The 19298-nt window shown below is 43.9% G+C and overlaps 1 protein-coding gene across 5 annotated transcripts in view; it reads right to left on the bottom strand.

Annotated features, from left to right (window-relative positions):
• Positions 1 to 19298, bottom strand: part of PIK3AP1 (phosphoinositide-3-kinase adaptor protein 1) — a 127676-nt gene that overhangs the window by 92850 nt on the left and 15528 nt on the right. For 2 of the 5 annotated variants that reach the window (XM_028098478.2, XM_028098477.2), the window contains exon 2: positions 16044 to 16460. In XM_028098478.2, the coding sequence (XP_027954279.1) occupies positions 16044 to 16460 (417 nt within the window). Of the gene's footprint in view, positions 1 to 9543; positions 9827 to 9925; positions 9951 to 16043; positions 16461 to 16839; positions 16950 to 19298 lie in introns of those variants that run through there. The other 3 variants (XM_028098476.2, XM_088020007.1, XM_088020006.1) reach the window with 3 other exon arrangements.

The raw sequence follows: 19298 nt of genomic DNA, 5'->3' as shown, positions 1-19298 counted from the left end.
TACAGTGCCTCTGGTCTGAAAGGGACTTCCGGGATTCCTTCCTCAGCATCCTTGGCAGATGTTTATCCAACATTAGCCCGAAGGCTTCCAGGGACAAGGCGTCTGGCCACCACCTCCCAGGGCAGCCTGCTCCATCGTTACACCAGTCCAGGCATTAACCTTCTTCCTTAAATCTAGTAGAATTTGACCTAGTCGGTCCCTACTGTCCATGAATCCTTATCTGCCTTGGGACCATCATCAAACACCCTTCTTATATCCACATAACCATCTTTCAGATGTTTGAAGGTAGTCATCACGGCTTGGCATTTTCTTCTTTGGGGAGACAACAAAGTAGAGTGGATAGAACTCCGGTGCTAGAGGCCTGGGCTTTCATCTCCAACTGACTGGGTATCCCTGGGCGAGTCACTTGACAGTGTTGAGCCTCCGTCTCACTGCACCCCAATTCTATAATTCTGGGGCTACACATCCGCCGCTTATTCCTACTCCTCAGACCCAGGCATGATCCCAGCTGCCTCCGGGGGCCGGCATCTTTCACACCACTCCACAAGAACAGAACAGTGGTCTGAATGGAAGCGGCCAAGCTTTCAGAAACCCCACACCCGAGGCTATCAATATGGACCATTCGCAGTCCTCCCAGCCCCTGGCCACAGTTAATTGGCCTAGAGTTAGGCACCAGACCCAAATTCAACGAATCAGACCCTACTGTGGGATTTTCAAGTTCTGGCCCAGAGAGAACAAGTATCGGTAACTCTCCGGAGCTGGGATGGGAAGGAGTGAGGTATGACAGCCCCTAGGGGGTGGAATTCTCCTGGGAGAGGACTCTTCAGGAAAGGATGCCCTAGGGGCACCTGAGTGGCTCAGTCCTTAAGCGTCCAACCCTTGATTTTGGCTCGGGTCCTGATCTCAGGGTTGTCAGATGGAAGCCCTGCATTGGGCTCCATGCTGGGGATGGAACCTGCTTAAGAGTCTCTCTCCCTCTGCCCCTCCCCCCACCCCTGTGCACACACCTGTGCTCTTGCTCTCTCTAAGAGAAAAAAAAAGAAAGAGAAAATGACGCCAATATGCAGAGAGACAGAGGAAGGAGAGGTGAAGAGGTAATGCAGAGTTCGAGCCCTTGGTTCTAGATTATCTCTGAGGACCAACTGCACTCCTTCCCGTCCTCTTTGTTAATTCCTCTTTTGTCCAACTTGGGGTTCTCTCCTTACAAACAAACAAGTCCAGAGTAATACCCTCACCTTTCTAAGTTGGCCTTAAATGAAGATAGCTCTGCTTATCTGTTCTCCCTATACACCCCCCCAATCTAACTCTCCACTCCCCCACCTTCTGCCAACAGCTACTTCAGATGGGTAACCAGACTCCGTGTATAATATAAGAAGGGCTGTCACTTCGTCCAGTCTGGGCGCTGTTCAGAAGGGCAGCTCAAAACTACCTCTTTTTTTTTTTTTTTTGGAAGATTTTTAAAATTTATTTATTTGACAGAGAGAGACACAGCGAGAGAGGGAACACAAGCAGGGGGAGTGGGAGAGGGAGAAGCAGGCTTCTCGCCGAGCAGGGAGCCCGATGCGGGGCTCGATCCCAGGACCCTGGGATCATGACCTGAGCCGAAGGCAGACGATTAACCATCTGAGCCACCCAGGCGCCCCTCAAGACTGCATCTTAAAGCAGTCGTGACACCTTGCTGATTCGCAACAAGCATATGGCCGCCTCAAACCCCCAGCTCTTTTTCATGTAGACCAAGGAAGCCAGGACTTTCTCTCTCCAATGCTACAATTGAAGAATTCAGTTTGTTTTTTTGTGGGGTGGGAGTGGGGGGGGGGATGAGGTTTGGGACCTAATTGCAAATAAACACTTAGCCTTGTTAAATATCATGCATTGGCTTGGGGCCAATGTTCACACCAATTGAGACTGTTGTGACTCAAGATTCCATCATCAATAGCAAAGCTTCCCAACTAGTCTACCAAATGGAATGGGTTACAAATGTGCCAGAATATTCATTCCCTCAGTTATTTGCTTGGTGGAACAAAGCTCAGGGCTCTGAACCCATGTTAGGGGCTTCCAACTCTGATAGCCTTACCATCTTCTGAGTATTCCTATTTTAAGTCTCCATAGTTATGGTAACATAGGAAATTCAGTTTTTCATAACATAAAAGTATTTACTAACAAAATGATCATTTACAAAAATTGGTCTCCACTTAAACATCTCTGCTTGCTTAATCATGGTGTATATTCTCATCTATTAGGTCACATTTTTATTGCTTGTTCTCATTCAGATTTAGGATTTCTCTACAACAAACTATAAATGCAATGTGATTTGGTTATATCGGGTTATTCTAGATTTTGCAAAAGATGCAGAAATTTATGAGGTCGTTGAAAGTAATGTTGGAAAACTGAATTACACGTAAAGCCACGGTCCATCGGCAAGGGTACAAACCGACAAGAAAAAGTCCACAGGAATGCTGCCTAATAATCAAAAGTGAATTATGGGGCGCCTGAGTGGCTCAGTAGGTTAAGCGGCTGCTTTCGGCTCAAGTCATGATCCTGGGGTCCTGGGATCAAGCCCCACATCCAGCTCCCTGCTCAGTGGAGAACCTGCTTCTCTCTCTGCCTGCCACTATGCCTACTTGTGCTCTCTCTCTCTCTCTCTCTGTCAAATAAATAAATAAAATCTTAAAAAAAAAAGTGAATTATAAGAACACATAATGATTGAGAGGAGACTTTGAAAACTGTAAAAGTCAATTATATTTCAATACAACTGTTTTTAAAAAGTCAAATGTGAACTAAGGAATGTTATCTTCTGCTAGCATAAAACTGTCAGAAAATTGCATTCAACCCCTCTTGCATAAAACCCAGCAACAGCTGATTCAGTCTTTGTGTGGCTTAATAATTAGCATATAGCATATAGCATATAATCAAAACTGTTATATGATCAAATTAACTTACTTTCTTAATGTTTAGTTTTGCTTTTCAAAATAAAGCCAATTTTTTTTTCAGTATTTACTACAAAATTTTGACCTCTGCTGAAGAACATCCACTTTACCACTTGACCTGACCCTTTCCCAGGATCACCTGTCTTTGGAACTAAACTCGTGTCACATTGCCATCACTGCAACTTTCAGCCGTGGCTCCTTGCCCCTCCCCACCACAGAAACAGAAAAGTCTCACCCCTCTGCCTTCCCGCATGACAGGCCTTCAAAACTCGGTAGACAGTTTCCGTGGTTCCAGTGAAACTTCTTTTCTCCACAAACATATTTTCTTTAAACGTTTATTATCTGACAGAATTTGAAATTCTCTCATTCACTCCATTCAGTCATTCAACAGTTTCCCGAGGGCCTACTACGTGAGAAGCATTGCTGGAGACACTGGGTATACAGCAGTGAATGGAATCCCCACTCTCCTGAGGCCTACATTCTATTGAAGGGACAGTAAACAAAATGATTGGATGGATGGATGGATGGATGGATGGATGGATGGATGGATGGACGGTTGAATATCTTTACGTGCCTCCCATTGAAAGAGTAAACATGTGTCCAGGTAAGCTTGACTAATGCAGGATAGAAGAGGAGCTTCTTCTCTGACCCCAATACTTCTGTTCATAAACCTTCATATTTGAAGGTGACGTTGCTCTGTTGACCATGTTTAGCTCGCCTCCAACTAAAACCACTAGATCTTCTTACAAATGCTACTTTTAAAATATTTATTCCTTCACTCTGTTTTGTACAACTGTTCGATTATTTTCTTGGACCCTGTGCTGAATTTTATATTGATCCTTATTAATTTCCAACTTATCTTTAGCCCACCCTTCTAACCAACAAACATTTAGATGAAGTAGAAGGTGAAACTTTCAAATTGTGGGAACATACTAACATACACACCTAACATCATTGTTGTCTTCAAATTTAAGGAAAGAAGCAAAATGCTCATTTTAAAACAGAGTGCTTGAATAAAGCTACTCCAAAATTTTAGACAGTCTAACCATTACTCTGAGAAAAATGACTCATGTGCCTGAAAGCCATGGTTAACTGGGCTCTGTGTTATCATTAGGTAACCACATGCATAACTTTTTTTTTTTTTTTTTTAGAGACAGGGAAAGAGAGAGAGGAGTGGGGAGGAGCAGAGGGAGAGGGAGAGAGAATCTTAAGCACGCCCCACGCCCAGCGAAAGGCTCAATCTCACAACCCTGAGATCATGATCTGAACCGAAATCAAAAAACTTAATCGACAGGGCCACCCAAGCGCCCCACCATATGCATAATTTCTGCCACCACTGGAAGATGCACCTTTTCTTCTCTTTTTCAAGGTGGATGCTCAGGAAACTCACTCCTTCCTTAATGGATGCCATGAGGAACCATCCAAGGGGACCTTAGGATATCTCAGGTCCCCTTATTATTCAAAAGGAGCTCTCAGACTTCTGCCTCATAACAGTGGACATACCTGGCATTAAGTAATTAATGGGACAAATGGTGATTCAATGGCCTTCTCCTCCTAGACACATAAACTTTGCAAGGGCAGGAATTAAGTTGACTTTTTCATCATGTCTTCTCAGGGCCTTGCAGGGAGCCACCCGCATGACAAGCACTCCATAAGCTCAACAAATATTTGTTGAATGTAAACATAAATTAAGTCTCATCTCTGCCACTAACTGTGTAACATTGGCAAGTCGTTGAATTCCTCTGGGTCCCACTTTGTTCATTTTAAAGTACAGGGGCAGGGCCAGATCACCCCAGTTTCCTCTTCTAATGTTAATATTCCATATCTCCATCCTGTGGACTCAGCGGCTCCCCCGTCCCTATTCTCCTACCAGAGGCTCTGTTGTTTCCAGAGCATGGACAAGTTATAACCACATGAACACCCTAGACCATGGAAGGGACTGGGGGAAAACTATGTCTAATGAAGCGTTTCTACAACCTCTGGGACACTAATTTCCAAGTGAATACAAAATAAAAATAAACACTTAGGCAGCCAAATGAGTGTACAATTCTTTCGGTATTAACATTTTTCCCGAAAAACTTCTAACACAGAAACACTTCACAATTACGGCCGGAGACCTCTGGCTACACACCAAGGCTTTGAGAAATGATATTCAGAAAGTCCTAGAAAATGAAAGGGGGACTCTGTTTCAGAACAAATAACAGGTTGACTCCATCAGGAATGCTAAATCCATATCCTGCAACAGGAATGTTTCCCCGGGGGCGCCTGGGTGGCTCAGTCGTTCAGCATCTGCCTTGGGCTCAGGTCATGATCCCGGGGTGCTGGGATCGAGCCCCGTATCGGGCTCCCTGCTCCGCAGGAAGCTTGCTTCTCCTTCCCCCACTCCCCCTGCTTGTGTTCCCTCCCTCGCTGTCTCTCTGTCAAATAAATAAATAAAAATCTTTAAAAAAAAAAAAGAAAAAGAAAAAGAAATGTTTCCCCACATTTTACATGCTCAAAAAAAAATGGGTCAGCAGCTAACACGAATATTTTTTTTTAAAGATTTTATTCATTTATTTAATTGACACAGAGAGAGAGAGACAGCGAGAGAGGGAACACAAGCAGGGGGAGTGGGAGAGGGAGAAGCAGGCTTCCCGCGGAGCCTGGAGCCCGATGTGGGGCTCGATCCCAGGACCCTGGGATCATGACCTGAGCTGAAGGCAGACGCTTAACGACTGAGCCACCCAGGCGCCCCACGAGTATTTTTCTATCTGCTAGCTTTGATGGGTGTCTATCTTTCTACAACTGTGGCCTCAAACATTAACTGTACATGTAAAAGGAAACTTATTTAGTCCAATTTTAAAATTAGAGCACTTTCATTTCATCATCAGCCTCCCCTCTATTTCCTGTGTTATCAGATGTTCGAGAGAGAGCCAGCAGGCTGTTTGTGAAACTGGCAATTTGGCAGACAAAATATGTATGTTCAACCAGCATTCTTTTAAATCAGAACCTGGTATGAGTCTACACTTGTAAGAGTGATAGGGAAGATACACATATGCAGAAGGCATAAACGCAGAAGAAAAAGTACCAAGGAGTTTCCAAAATGACTAAGCCAATTCTAGAGGTCTCTTTTGAACTCTACAGATGTCTTCACTTTAATGATCTCCTTTAAAGAAGACACACCCAATTTAATCTCTGCTACGTACAGACCTACCCATACCCCCCATGGAGCAAACAATTCCGACCGTTAGTTTTTGTAACAGCATACTGATTCTTTTGTGGGACAGGATATCATACCTGGTACGTTTTTAAGTATGGACACAGTAAAAAAGATGTACTCTATTCAACCCTGTCTTGCTCTGAATCAGCTTAAAGTTTCTCTTTAGATACATCCTGGCTACATGACACAAGACAAACCTGCTCCATGGAAATGGCTGATGATCCAAATGACACCAGCAGTACAGGCCCTTAGGAAGGATACTCATAAGAGGAATATCTTCCTTTCCTCCAACGGAAGCACTCAAAACGGGACCAAGAATAAGGAAACCGGCCAACAATCCATGAATGCACCCATCCGGACATCCATCCAACCACCATCTACCGGGCCCCTTGTGAGTGATAGGGAATTTGTATTCTATTTGACATGCATAAAACATCAGCATAGTTTACACTTTAGTGTAATACATAGTCCATGTTTCTTAAAAAACAAACGCAGTGAAAATAAAATAGGCTCCAAGTGTTTATCCCCCACAGAAAAGGCAATTTTATCAATTACTGATTTTGTTCATTTCTCAGTACCTTGGAAAACCAATCAACGACTGTTGGCCTAAATTTTACCGAAATGGCTAAATTAGGAAGTCTTCCTCTCAAAAGTCCATATGACAAGCCTACTGTGGTTTCCGTAATTTCTCCAACGGGCAGATGAAGAGTCACATAAAGCATAAATCATCCTATTTCCTTAGCCGTCTTGGACACACTCTCAGTCATGTGAATGGCAATGGGAACTAAATTGAAAAGCTGTCAAAACACCCTGTAAAAATAGGGAAATTAACAGACCTATTTTGTCACACATATTTGCCCCCTATTTCCCCTGCCCCATTATCTTCCTATAGACTCACATTCATAAGTCTACACGCAGACCATAATAAACAGTACGTGTAAAATGTTAAATCCATGCATTCCTTCATTCCCACCCAGATAATGGCATCATGTTATATCCTCCTAAGACTAAACTTGGGGTAATGTTCATAAACCGAAAGCTAGTATGATAGCATTTAAGGTTCTGTTTAAAATTCTATTGTGAAGGAGAACTTGTTAGCTGAAATAAAACACTATACCTTGATGAAATTTTGAAAACTATCAGATTAAGACCGAGCAATGCGATGTAAGCCCTGCTAAACCACACACAGAACCACATGGAATTTCGCTGGCTGTAAAAGTCTCAGATGCGTCGACTTATATTCCTCCCAGCTTTTTAAAAAGGACAAGAACGGATACAGAGTGACTTGCCCAAGGTGGCAAGAGCAGTTAGTGTTAGAGTCCATGAAATACACACCCATATTCTCGTTTCTTGTCAAAAAGATTGTACCACCCTAAAAAGACATCAATCCAAATTTGATGACAAGAGTAAAAATATGACTCAATGATAAGTAGCAGGCATTAGCCTCTACAGAGTGACTGAAGGTGCAGACATCGTAGCAAGAAACAAACCAATACTCTATCGCTCCCCCTCACCCAGAAGATCAGTCCCGTGAGGCTAAGAAAAACGCCAAGGAGTTCATATAAAGGAGTTTAACCTGAATTCAACCTACGTGGATGAGCTGGGCAAAAGCCCAACTCCTTTCTCTAGATTTTGGAAATCCCCACGACTCCATTATTTTTCCCTTTTAAGATTCCTAACTGAAAGTAAAACGTGAACATAGTAGAAAAAGAGAAACACCAGAGAAATGTCTAAGACAAAAAGTCCTCCATCCACCCAAAAGCAACTACTATCAAAAACGTCTTGTGTATCCTTCCAGGAAAAAAAAAAGCCCTCTATGCCTATATTGGCATAAACATAACTTTTTAAAATTATCTATCTATAAGCACCCTGGTTTGACTGTCTTCACTTAGGGAGCCAGGAGCTCAGTCTCACTGGTCCAGATGAGAAACTGGTCATTTCAAGGACAGAAATCCTATTGTTAATCAAAGCTAATCTTGTCTTAACTGACACTGAACTTCTGGAGCCTGGGACTACAGCTAAATAGCTAACAAAATTTAGAAAGGGAAGAAAGGAAATAAAAAGATAAAGAGGCATTATATACAGGCCAGCACCTGTCAGACAGATGCTCGTTCAATACTTTCTGAATGACTTACTGACCAAATATATGAATGAATGGAGAAACCAGGATAGGCATATTGTTAACACATGTGACATTCAATGTCTTAAATATTAATTGACAGGGACCCAATTCTCAAAAAAGGTGAGCACCCTCCTTGATCTACACTGTCCAATATGGCAGCCACTGGCCACAGGTGGCTATTGAACAACTGCAGTGTGTTCTCTAAGTGTAAACTATGCACCAGATTTCAAAGACTTGGTATTAAAAAAAGATGTAAAATATCTCATTGATAATATTTATATTGATTATATGTTGAAGTGACAATATTTTAGATATATTGGCTTAAGTAAACCATATTATTAAAATTAACTCACTTGTTTCTTTTTTACTTCTTTTTTTTTTTTCTGCAGCTACAAGAAAACCTTAAATTCCACATCTGGCTCACATCATACCTTTTTAGGACAGCTCTGCTCCAGAACGTAGGCAGACACCATCACAGCAGTGACTATGTCTGGGCTTTCCCTGCTCTATCCCAGCACAGGGCACTGGAAACAGTAGATGCCCAATGAATATATACCAGATGAAAAGCTGGTTGTGGTATGCAGATAAGGCCATGAGTAGGCCTTAGACTGCATTAGCAGGAGGCCCTTGTCCTGATCGTTTTATGGACAAACAGCTGTGTGACCTTGGACAAGTCACTGAACCTGCCTAGGCCTTGTTTTCCCTCATCTTTAAAATGGGCATAAAAATAAGGTCTTCCTTACAGGAAAACTGCATGGACCAAATGAAAGAATGTCTACAGAAAAGGGTAAAACATATGTCAGGTTCCTCCTGAGTTCTAGTATTCTCTACTACCAACAGTTCCAGGAGAAGCAAGATGCAAAAAAAAATACCGAAAGAACTAGGTAAGAAACTAACAAGTGAAATTCCTGTATCTAGTACTTCCATCCCAGCATGTGATAGAAAATGGAGACAAAGACTGGTGTAAAGGAGATTCTCCCAGGAATAGAAACTTGAACATTCATCACTCCCTCTTCACTGCATCTCGCCAACCAACCAGGGTGACAAAGGGACTTGCAGATACCTTCCTCAAGGGGCCACAGAAAAGCTAATGAACTGGGAGGAGGCGGCCATCTTTGGGTGGCTGACGAAGCAGCAGGGGCGGCCAATTGCACTGCGCCACCTGGGGCTCACAGCTCTGTGGGAAAATTCATAATCCTGGGGGCCTCAGAGGCCTCAGGGGGAAAGTTCCACAGGCCCAAAAATCTATTTGCCCTTGTTAATTGTTTCAGGCGCAGCTAGGTGGGTGAACTTACCTTATGCTACATACAAGGCGGTCAAGGCACCTGGCAAGGGAAATCCAAAGGACCCTGGGAGAGGCTGTGGCTTTTTAATGAACAGCAGGATGGATTTCAGCTATCCGAGCCAGGCACCTTCTTCTCCAAATCAAAGATTATTGCAAAAAGGGAATAAAAATGAACTGAAGAAAGCCTCCTTCAGCAGGGGGCATTTAGGGAGCCTTCAGGAGCCAACTGCAGAGTGGCCAACCCACAGCAGAGAAAGCACAGATCCAAATGCCCACGGCCTTGAGGCAGGAGAGCAGTAGAACAAAACTAGTCCATTTCAAGAGGCCAAAGGTCAGATTCTCCCCTCAGCCTCTGCAGGGAACCACAGAAGCCCCAGACATGACTGACTTACCATCAGTGAGGCCACCGCACAAAGGAGAGCAAGGAGGGTGCAGTGACTTCCCGTTTGCTACAAGGGCCTGACCCTCCCCCCTTCTCTGAGGGCCGCTCCCTGTGACGTGGAAGCAAGTCATGCCGTGGCCAAGCTCCAAGCCCCTGGGACCTCTGCCCCGTGACCCGCCTCATCACAGCCCACAGGGCCTGAGCTGCTGCCTGCTCCTCGAAGCAGAAAGCCGAGGGACCGGGCACCAGGCAAGGAGCAGAGCCCCCAGAACATGGCTGTGCAGCAGAAGCAACAGCAAGCCTTGTGGAAATTCACCTTCCTGGGACTAACCCCCCTGAGATTCTGGTTCAGTGGGCCTGGGGCAGGAGCCCACGCACCTGCCCTTGAAACAAAGTGGTCTAGAGAACTCAGGGAAGCTTCCTCGTCCCTGATCCTATTTCTTCCATGAGCTTTCTTCATCCGTCTCGTCTCCACATGGAATACAAGGGCAGTGAGTGGAGACTGAGGAGAAAGCAAGGCAACGTGGAGATCATTCTAGAGTCTGAAGGCCCTCGGTTCCAAAGAGAGCTGCTCCCGTCTTTGTGCAAGTCATTTACACTCTCTGAACCAGTTTCCTCATCCGAGGAATGGCAATAAAGCCATCTACCCACGTAGGGTAGTGGGGGGAATAAACACACGTAAAATGTCCCCTGCATTACTCTTAATGGCCAAAAAAGCATTCGTGTTATTATTAGCTCTTTCTGTGAGGGCAGTTCTCCACATGAATATGTCTGCAAGAAAAACTGTACATGTAAATCATTGGCTTAGTCAGGCACAAAGGGAAAGAAAAAAAATTAAATTACAACAACAAAAAACTGTAGTAAGAGGGGTCACGGCTGGACTCAGGTTATAGGGAGATGGTAGGAGGATGCACAGAGCAGTGATGCCACCCTATCTCCAGGAGCTCTGCAGACATAAGATTGGGGAAATCCACAGATTCACAGAGATTTAGGCACAAAGCTGCAGAAAGATATATTGCAACGTTATTTATAAAAAGGGAAAATTGGCAATAACCTATAGGTATTTTTTTAAACATTATGATGAACATATGTTACTTCATTTCAGAAAAAAAAATGTTCCTTTTTAAATTTAGGAAAAGATTTTGGAAGCCATCTGATGAGCTGAAAGCATTTTTAAATATCTAACTCTCTTTCTTCTAAACTCCAGTATAATATTCAGATTAGAACGTTCACATCAACAAAGGCAGGCCAGACATGGGCATATACCTCTAAATGTTCCCCAAGGGAACAAAAGGCAAAATACACTATAATTTTGGGTACCATCGGAACTTCTGAAGTACAAGGACCATGGGGAAGGATAAGGGGAGGCAAAGGGAAAACAATGCATATCAAGAAGCAGGTGAGGGGCGCCTGGGTGGCTCAGTCGGTTGGGCGTCTGCCTTCAGCTCAGGTCATAATCCCAGGGTCCTGGGTTCGAGCCCCTCATAGGGCTCCCTGTTCTGCGGGAAGCCTGCTTCTCCCTCTCCCACTCCCCCTGCTTGTGGTCCCTCTCTCACTGTGTCTCTGTCAAATAAATAAATAAAAAATCTTAAAAAAAAAAAAGCAGGTGAGCTCTCCAGTGTAATATGAGTAATAGTAGAAGAATTAGGTTTAATGCTTCCCTTCCCCCTACACACACACACACACACACACACACACACACACACACACACACACACAAAATGATGAGAACTTTGGAAATAAAACTCAGCATCACCTAACAAGTCCTTTCCCACACACACTAACAATCTATTTTTGTATTCCAGGGAGATTTGCAGCAAAGAATACAGCTCCAGTAAAAAGAGGAAATAATTTCTATGTTGTACCTGGGTTTTTCTCACTTCCTTATTTTAAAATAATCACCCAACAAATTAAAAAAAAAAATCCAGAACAATAGTACAGTGTTCTATGCACTGGGTATTTATCACTGTAGACATCTGGGAACTAAACAGAATCAATTCAAGTGTTCTTCCATCTTCTTGGAAAACTTATAATGATATATTACAGTGCTGGGGGTTGGAAGAAAACTTCCAAATCATGTGGTCCAACCCCATCATTTTACAGATGAAGATCTTGGGAAGCAAGCTGCCTGCTCCAACACACTAAAGACTCTAATTAAAACATCTGCTCAATTTTAAGGTAGCTGACAAATTTGGAGAGGGAGTGGGAAATAAAATAAAACCTCCAAAACACTTTTTAGTGGAAGAGTAATTCATTATCAAATGAAGAAGCAGTAAGGATTGTGATGGAAGTATAACCCTACTCTAATGTCAGAACCATTTACTTCTGGAAAACTGAGATTAAAAGTTGCCAGAGCTTACACAACGAATCTGTGAGTAGGGGCAGGGAAGAGAACTCAGGAACCCAGCCCTGAAGTCTGTTGGCCGAAGCACCAAACACTGGCCTAATTTTATACCTAATCTGACAGGTATCCAGGAGTCACCTAATATGATGGTGCCTCTACTTCTAGGAAAGTGGAGATTGGAGAAAACGGTCCATGCGCTACAGGGGGACATGACCACTGACCTGGCAAAGGAAGGGGGGCTGAGACCCTTGCTCACATACTCAATGGACCCTTGACCAGCAGCATCAGCATCACCCAGGAACTTGTTAGAAATGTGGAATCTCAGGCACCTGGGTGACTCAGTCAGTTAAGCGTCTGTCTTCAGCTCAGGTCATGATCCCAGGATCCTGGGATCGAGTCCCGCACTGAGCTCCCTGTTCAGCGGGAAGTCTGCTTCTCCCTCTGCCCCTCTCCCAGCTCATGATTTCTCTCTCACACTCTCTCCCTCTCTCAAATAAATAAATAAATAAATAAATAAAAGAAATGCTGAATCTTGGGCCCCACCCAGATCTACGGAGTGAGAATGTGCATACTGACAAGATCCCCATGTCCTCCTGAACACAGGAAAGTTTGAGAATCGCTTATTTAGATAATGTAGCAGCAAAAGAAGTATAATTGACTACCTATAACCCCATTTACTTTAAGTTTCTGGAATAATTACCTTATTACCAGCTCTGCTCTCTAAAGCTTTTGATCTTTAAGCCTTATTTTAAGTTTTAAATGTTCTAAAATTTAGCCTAAATTTCAAATGGTCTCAGTGAATATCTTATCGAGTAGTCACGTTTTTCCAAAAGGTACCTCAATGTTAAGAAAAAATACATATATACAAATATGCTGGGAACTTTACCATTTTTAAGGATTACATAGATTACAACTTGAGGTCTTTTTTTCCTGCTACTTTCTGCTGAGGTCACAGTAGGAATATGGCCAATATTTCTTCAGGGGAAAGTTAGAAAGCCCAGGGAGACCTGGTGAAGGAGGAAGACTAGAGTCACAATAGAAATGTGTTCCTGGGGCGCCTGGCTGGGTGGCTTAGTCTGTTAAGTGTTTGACTCTTGATTTCAGCTCAGGTCATGATCTCGGGGTCGTGGGATCGAGCCCTGTGTCAGGCTCTGCGCTCAGTGTGGAGTCTGCTTGGGATTCTCTCTCTCCTTCTCTCTCTGTGCCACCCCCCCCCCAACCAAGTAAATAAATAAAATCTTAAAAAGAAGAAGAAATGTGTTCCTGGTGGAAAAGAGGAATTTAACATAAGGGAATTTTATGGTCAAGAGGCTGTGAAGGTCACATGGTCCAGCCACGGCTCCAAAGCTGAATCCCTTTAGGCCACATCAACAGTCTCCACTCACATATTTCCAGGGTTGTGACTCACCACCTCCAAAGGGAATCCGTTCCATCTTTGCATGCTCTGTTAGAAAGGTTTCCTGAAATTTGTCTCCCTATAACTTTCAACAACCCTACAATCAGTAACCCCATAATTACTGTCCCTACCATTAATTCAACCCTGTTATCAATTTTCCATTACATTTCCCACTGGGATTCTCTTTCTTAACACAGAAAGTCAAAGATACAAGTCTCATGTATTTATGCATTTATTTCAATGAGAGTAGGGCATGTTGTAGTAGTGGGGTGTATGAAAATTTTATTTTTTGCTTTTATTTGAGGCACCTTAGGAAAACCTCGTGTGTACAAGAGAAGTATTAAGATAAATTATCACAAGTTATAGAGAATATAACTAAAGGTATAATCATATCAAAAACCTAGTTTGGGATGGTACTGTTCTTAAACGTTGTTTTAACCCTAAGCTTCCTGGGAGTCAAAGCAGGTATAAAATGGTGAAAAGAAGGTGATGCTTCAGAAATGTCTGAGACTCTCTGGCCTTGAGGAATCATATAGGTTATCAACCCTGGAAAGTGTCTTAGATCAAGTCTTATTCTGGCCTTTTACAGAGAAGGAAATGGAAACCCAAAGAGGATAAGTGACTTGCCCAATACCGGGCACTTAGTTAGCGCCATGGAGTGTCCCTACGCCTGGTCAATGTTCTGTTTGGCATACTGCCAGACTCTGAGTCTGGAGTTTGTTAAGGAAGCTTGCCCAGCATACAAACCGGAGATACAGCACCACATTACTGCGCCGACCAAGGCCAATGGCTATGGGTATCTGAAAAGCAAACCTAAGCCATCCCGGCTCACACAGACCCCTCAAGTCCCAAAGTCCACAAGTCTAACACCAGATAAGAAAGTTATATTGGCGCCATAAGCCATCCTTCTTCTTTCTCTTTCCTAGAACTCCATTTGTCCCTACCTATCCATTGATTCTGAACTGCAGAGTTTCCACTAAGAAGCTTATTTTAATCTCCCATTAAAATAATCTCTTTCTGATGACAGGTTATTTGTTCTCAGAACAGAAACACCACCATGAAACACTTCATTCTTTTGGAAACCCTTGAAGCTAAAGGCTCATAGCATATGGAGCCAGAGTCCTTAGTAAAAAGTAAATGATTATTGATTGATTTACCCAGGATCTAAATACTGGGCTCATTGAAACAATACTAAAAGAATCCCTTCTATCATGTATTTTTTTTTTAATAACACCACTGGAATCACAGACCTGTACCCCTGAAACAAATAATACATTATATGTTAATTAAAATAATTTTTAAAAAAATAACACCACTGGAATATTTTAAAGAACAATCTGTCAGATCATGCAGCGTAAGATGCCAGCACTGTGACAATATATCCATGGAGCCCTGAATGACAGGCTGGTGGGTCACAGGGGCCTGCCCATGAGATCATAATGGACCACAGCAGGGACATAAGCCCATCCACAGAAATAACTACTCGTGTTTCAGTTCTTTCTAAGTTTAGGCAGATCAAAACTCCCTCAAAGCAATGAGGAGCAATCATGCAGGATCAGATTATGTGCTTTTTCCATCATTGTGTTCTGAAGTAAAGAAAAGCAAACCCTAGAAGAATCTCTTATCCAGGTGACACATCTTTTATATTAACACTAGTCTTTTATATCACAAATTAGCCAGGATCCCACTATGTTATAAGAAATCTGGTCACATTTATTGGTTTAGAGCAGCCTATTGCTGGATAAAAGAATCGAGGAAGCTATATCAGCTTTTTAAGTTCAGTGGGAATTAGTGAATTCTTGATTCAGTTCATCCGATGAGATGGGGTGGATGAGCCGCATTAAGGCCCGAGTCCCAGCAGGGATAATTGAGCACCATTAAATCAACCCATAACTGTCCAGGTTTCTTGGCTGGCATCAGGTATGTAAGATCTCAAATGGTAAGAGAACAGTGATGAACGCAGAGCCCACTCATAGCCCACAGTGAGGCAAAAATAGAAAGCAAAAGAGGAAGAAGAGCTGTGACATGCCTCCATCCCAGAACGCATCTTCCGCTACTGTTCATCAGAGTGTATGTCACACTTCCTGGGGCCACTGAAGTCAGGAGCCCTGGCAGAGGGGACCAGAATCTTCCCACTTTAAAAGGAGAAACAGGGCAAAAGACAGAAGCTCGGCTAGTGGGAAATAGAGAAGAAGGGTATTTCTCTATAAACATGTTGTCCAAAGTGACACATTTTTCCACAAAAATCTTAAGGGCCCTGATGATAAAACAGAAGCAGCTCACAGGCAGGAAAGCTGCCTCACCTGAAACGCTTGCGGCCTGGATGAGTCTTTTTTTTTTTTTTTTTTTTAAGGGCTTGCTTATCTTTCCTTGAGAAGACACCCTTACCTTCGGAAATGGCCTTCTTCACCGCTGCCACGTAGGTCTCGGGCTCGTCGTCACAGGTGAGCTCCTGCCAATGCGCCCAGTCCGGAAAGTAGTCCAGGAACTCCGGGCCATCCTGCACCCCGCAGAGCAACCGCACCACACGGTGGGGAGGGTGGAAGGCTCTCTGCAGCAGGGGCAGCAGGGCCGGCTGGCAGAAGCACTGCACCAGCTCGGCGGACAGCAGCACGACGACGCAGCGGGAGCTCAGGAAGAAGTTCAGGTCCTTGGCCGAGAAGGAGGCATCAGGCCTCAGCCTGTAAGTCAGCGTCTTCTGGCTCCGCACCTGCCGACTGGACAGAAAGAGTTCCTGGAGGTACTGGCACCACTCCTTGGCATCCGGGCTGTAGACGATGAGGATGTCGCATCTTCCAACAGGCCCTGAGCAAGAACGAGGCAGAGAAGAAGCATGTTAACACACCTGCTCTTTCTGGCGCCTGGGTGGCTCAGTTGGTTAAGCGACTGCCTTCGGCTCAGGTCATGATCCTGGAGTCCCAGAATCGAGTACCGCATCAGGCTCCCTGCTCAGCAGGGAGTCTGCTTCTCCCTCTGACCCTCCCCCTTCTCATGCGTGCTCTCTCTCTCTCTCTCTCAAATAAATAAATAAAAAATCTTTAAAAAAAAAAAACCACACCTGCTCTTTCTGGGGCTCACATGACCTGCACCACAAACCAACCAGATGGGGGTCCTGGCACCACCCCCCCTTCTTGACAGAGCTGTCAAACCCTTCCCCTGCTTCCAGGCTGTGTTCCAGCCATACCTGTCTCCCTGTCTCTGCCCCAAGATGCCATGACATTTCAGAACTTTACATAAGCTGTCACTTCTGCTGGCATGCTCTTCCACCCACAGCTGATGTCGCGTAAGATGGTGATGATGACAGCAACAGCAAGCACCTTATACAGAGCTTCCTATGTTCCAGATGCTCTTCCAGGCGCACTGCCTAGTAAGCCCATTTAATCGTCACAGCAACCTTATAAGGTAGAGAATACTATTAGCCCCGTTTGAAAGACGAGAAGACGGAGGTGTGGCAGGTACATAATTTACCCGTGGTGACAGTCAGAATTTGAACTCAGACAGTTTGGCCCCAGAACCTGGCTCTTTCCCAAATACAGGGATTATAAGCACAGGTACGGAATCAAGGCGGCCAGATTTAGCATCCTGGCTCTGTGAATTATTAGCTGTGTAACCCTAGGTAAGTCACTTAAATATTCTAAACCTCAGTTTACTCATTGGGAAATGGAAATATAATGGCAATATTTATCAGTGTTTTGTGAGCATTAAATTAGATATTTCAGGGGCGCCTGGGTGGCTCAGATGGTTAAGCGTCTGCCTTCGGCTCAGGTCATGATCCCAGGGTCCTGGGATCAAGTCCCGCATCAGGCTCCCTGCTCCTTGAGAGCCTGCTTCTCCCTCTGCTTCTCTCTTTCTCTCTCTCTCTCTCCCCCTCTCTGTCTCTCATGAATGAATAAATAAAATCTTTAGAAAAAAACTGTTAAAAAATTAGATATTTCATATAAAGTGCTAAGCACAGCGCTTGGCATGTGGTAAGCTCTCAATAATTGGAGCCGGTGTCCTCATCTGCACAGTAAGAGAAACAAAGCATGAACGTTAGCAGCAGCTGTGGGTGACTTAATACTTTGAGCTCCATAATACCATTGGCAGGGTGTCCCTCACCTCACCTGTGCTGGGACATAGGCTTTCTTCTTCCTCTCATAAAGCGTAAGTGCCAGAAACAGAGTCCAAAGCCTCAGAGAAGCAGTGAGTTAAAAAGAGCTTTGGGGGATCACTTGGCCCAAACTCCTCATTTACAGATAAAAGAAACATTTCATCTGGGAAGATGAAGGGACTCAAATTCACACTCAGCAAACTAGTCACTAAGCTAGGACTGAACCACAGGCTTGTCCCCTGGTCCCCTGTCCAGTCCCCCCACCAGTCCACCTGCTGCCTCTCATCAGGGATTCAGTCAAGAATCTTACAAGTAATAAAGCATATCTTCCAATTATCAGAGTTCAAAGAAGCTTGGCTCTTAACACACCTGTTACTACTGTTCAGGGGAGGCTTCATCTCCTACCAGCTCAACAAACTGTCCTTGGTGCCTTGGAAGGGGTGAGCGCAGAGGAGTCTCCACACATCATAATACAATAGGGATCCTTCCTCCCACTCAGAGAAGGAAGCTGCTCAAGTCTGGTGAAGTTTGGTAATCATGAAAGTTGTGGATGGTCACAATTAAACACCACCCCTGGACCACATTTCACTGACTAGCTCCTGGCAAAAAGGTTGGAGGCAGGACTGGGGGTCAAGACCTGAGGCTGTAAACTCTGAAAACATCACGGAAGGACTCCCCCTTCCTATCCCATCTTCCACCATATTCAAAGTAAAAACAATGACATATAATATGTAAACCCAACACAGTTCTGATTTCCCCAGGGATAATATTACCAAATTTTTAAAAATAGCAAATAAAGTTTGGAGTTTCTTTTTGGAGTCTCTGTTTTGCTGGAGCCCTAATCCAGGGCTAACATAAAACACAACAGGCACTCAGTAGGAGCACATTGATCAGCCGGGGAGTACTTTAGAAGGGGAGGTGTGCAAATTTTAAAAGAAATCCGTTTTAGAAGGTAATATGGGGTAGAGGGGAGGCAGTCAGCAATTCTGACGACACCATGGATCTTTGTGGCTCTACAAAGATGTGGCTCTGCAGAAAACTCAGTTCTGAGCATGGTCTAGTTCCTCAACTGTGAATAAAACAGTCCATTTTAGGCTGCTTACACTGTCCCCAAAGTTTAAGCAGATTAAAGGCAAAATTTTAATGTATGGAAGACTCTGGCTTGTGGCTCTGCAGAAAACTCAGTTCTGAGCATGGTCTAGTTCCTCAACTGTGAATAAAACAGTCCATTTTAGGCTGCTTACACTGTCCCCAAAGTTTAAGCAGATTAAAGGCAAAATTTTAATGTATGGAAGACAGTGTTGCAGCCTTCCTTAAAATAAAATCTTTGCTGATCTTCCCCCTCCAACCCCGCCCCGCCGTGTAACAGTTCTTTGTACTTCAATGGAGAAATAATTTCAGGACTATGGAAGGAATAAGATTGGCCAAGCAACACAACTATGGAGCTCATACTGAGAAAAGTAGAGTTAAGGCATCAGAATATGTTTACCTTCTTTCTGCCCCTCTTTTCTACTTGGTTGGTTTATCCTCAGAGGTGAATGTTCTTCTAAATG

This window comes from Eumetopias jubatus, unplaced genomic scaffold (genome assembly GCF_037043125.1).
Source record: "Eumetopias jubatus isolate StellerSeaLion01/CBP00866 unplaced genomic scaffold, mEumJub1_p1.0 scaffold_17, whole genome shotgun sequence".
In the NCBI taxonomy this organism is placed as follows: Eukaryota; Metazoa; Chordata; class Mammalia; order Carnivora; family Otariidae; genus Eumetopias; species Eumetopias jubatus.
This window is presented reverse-complemented; position numbering and strand designations above follow the sequence as displayed.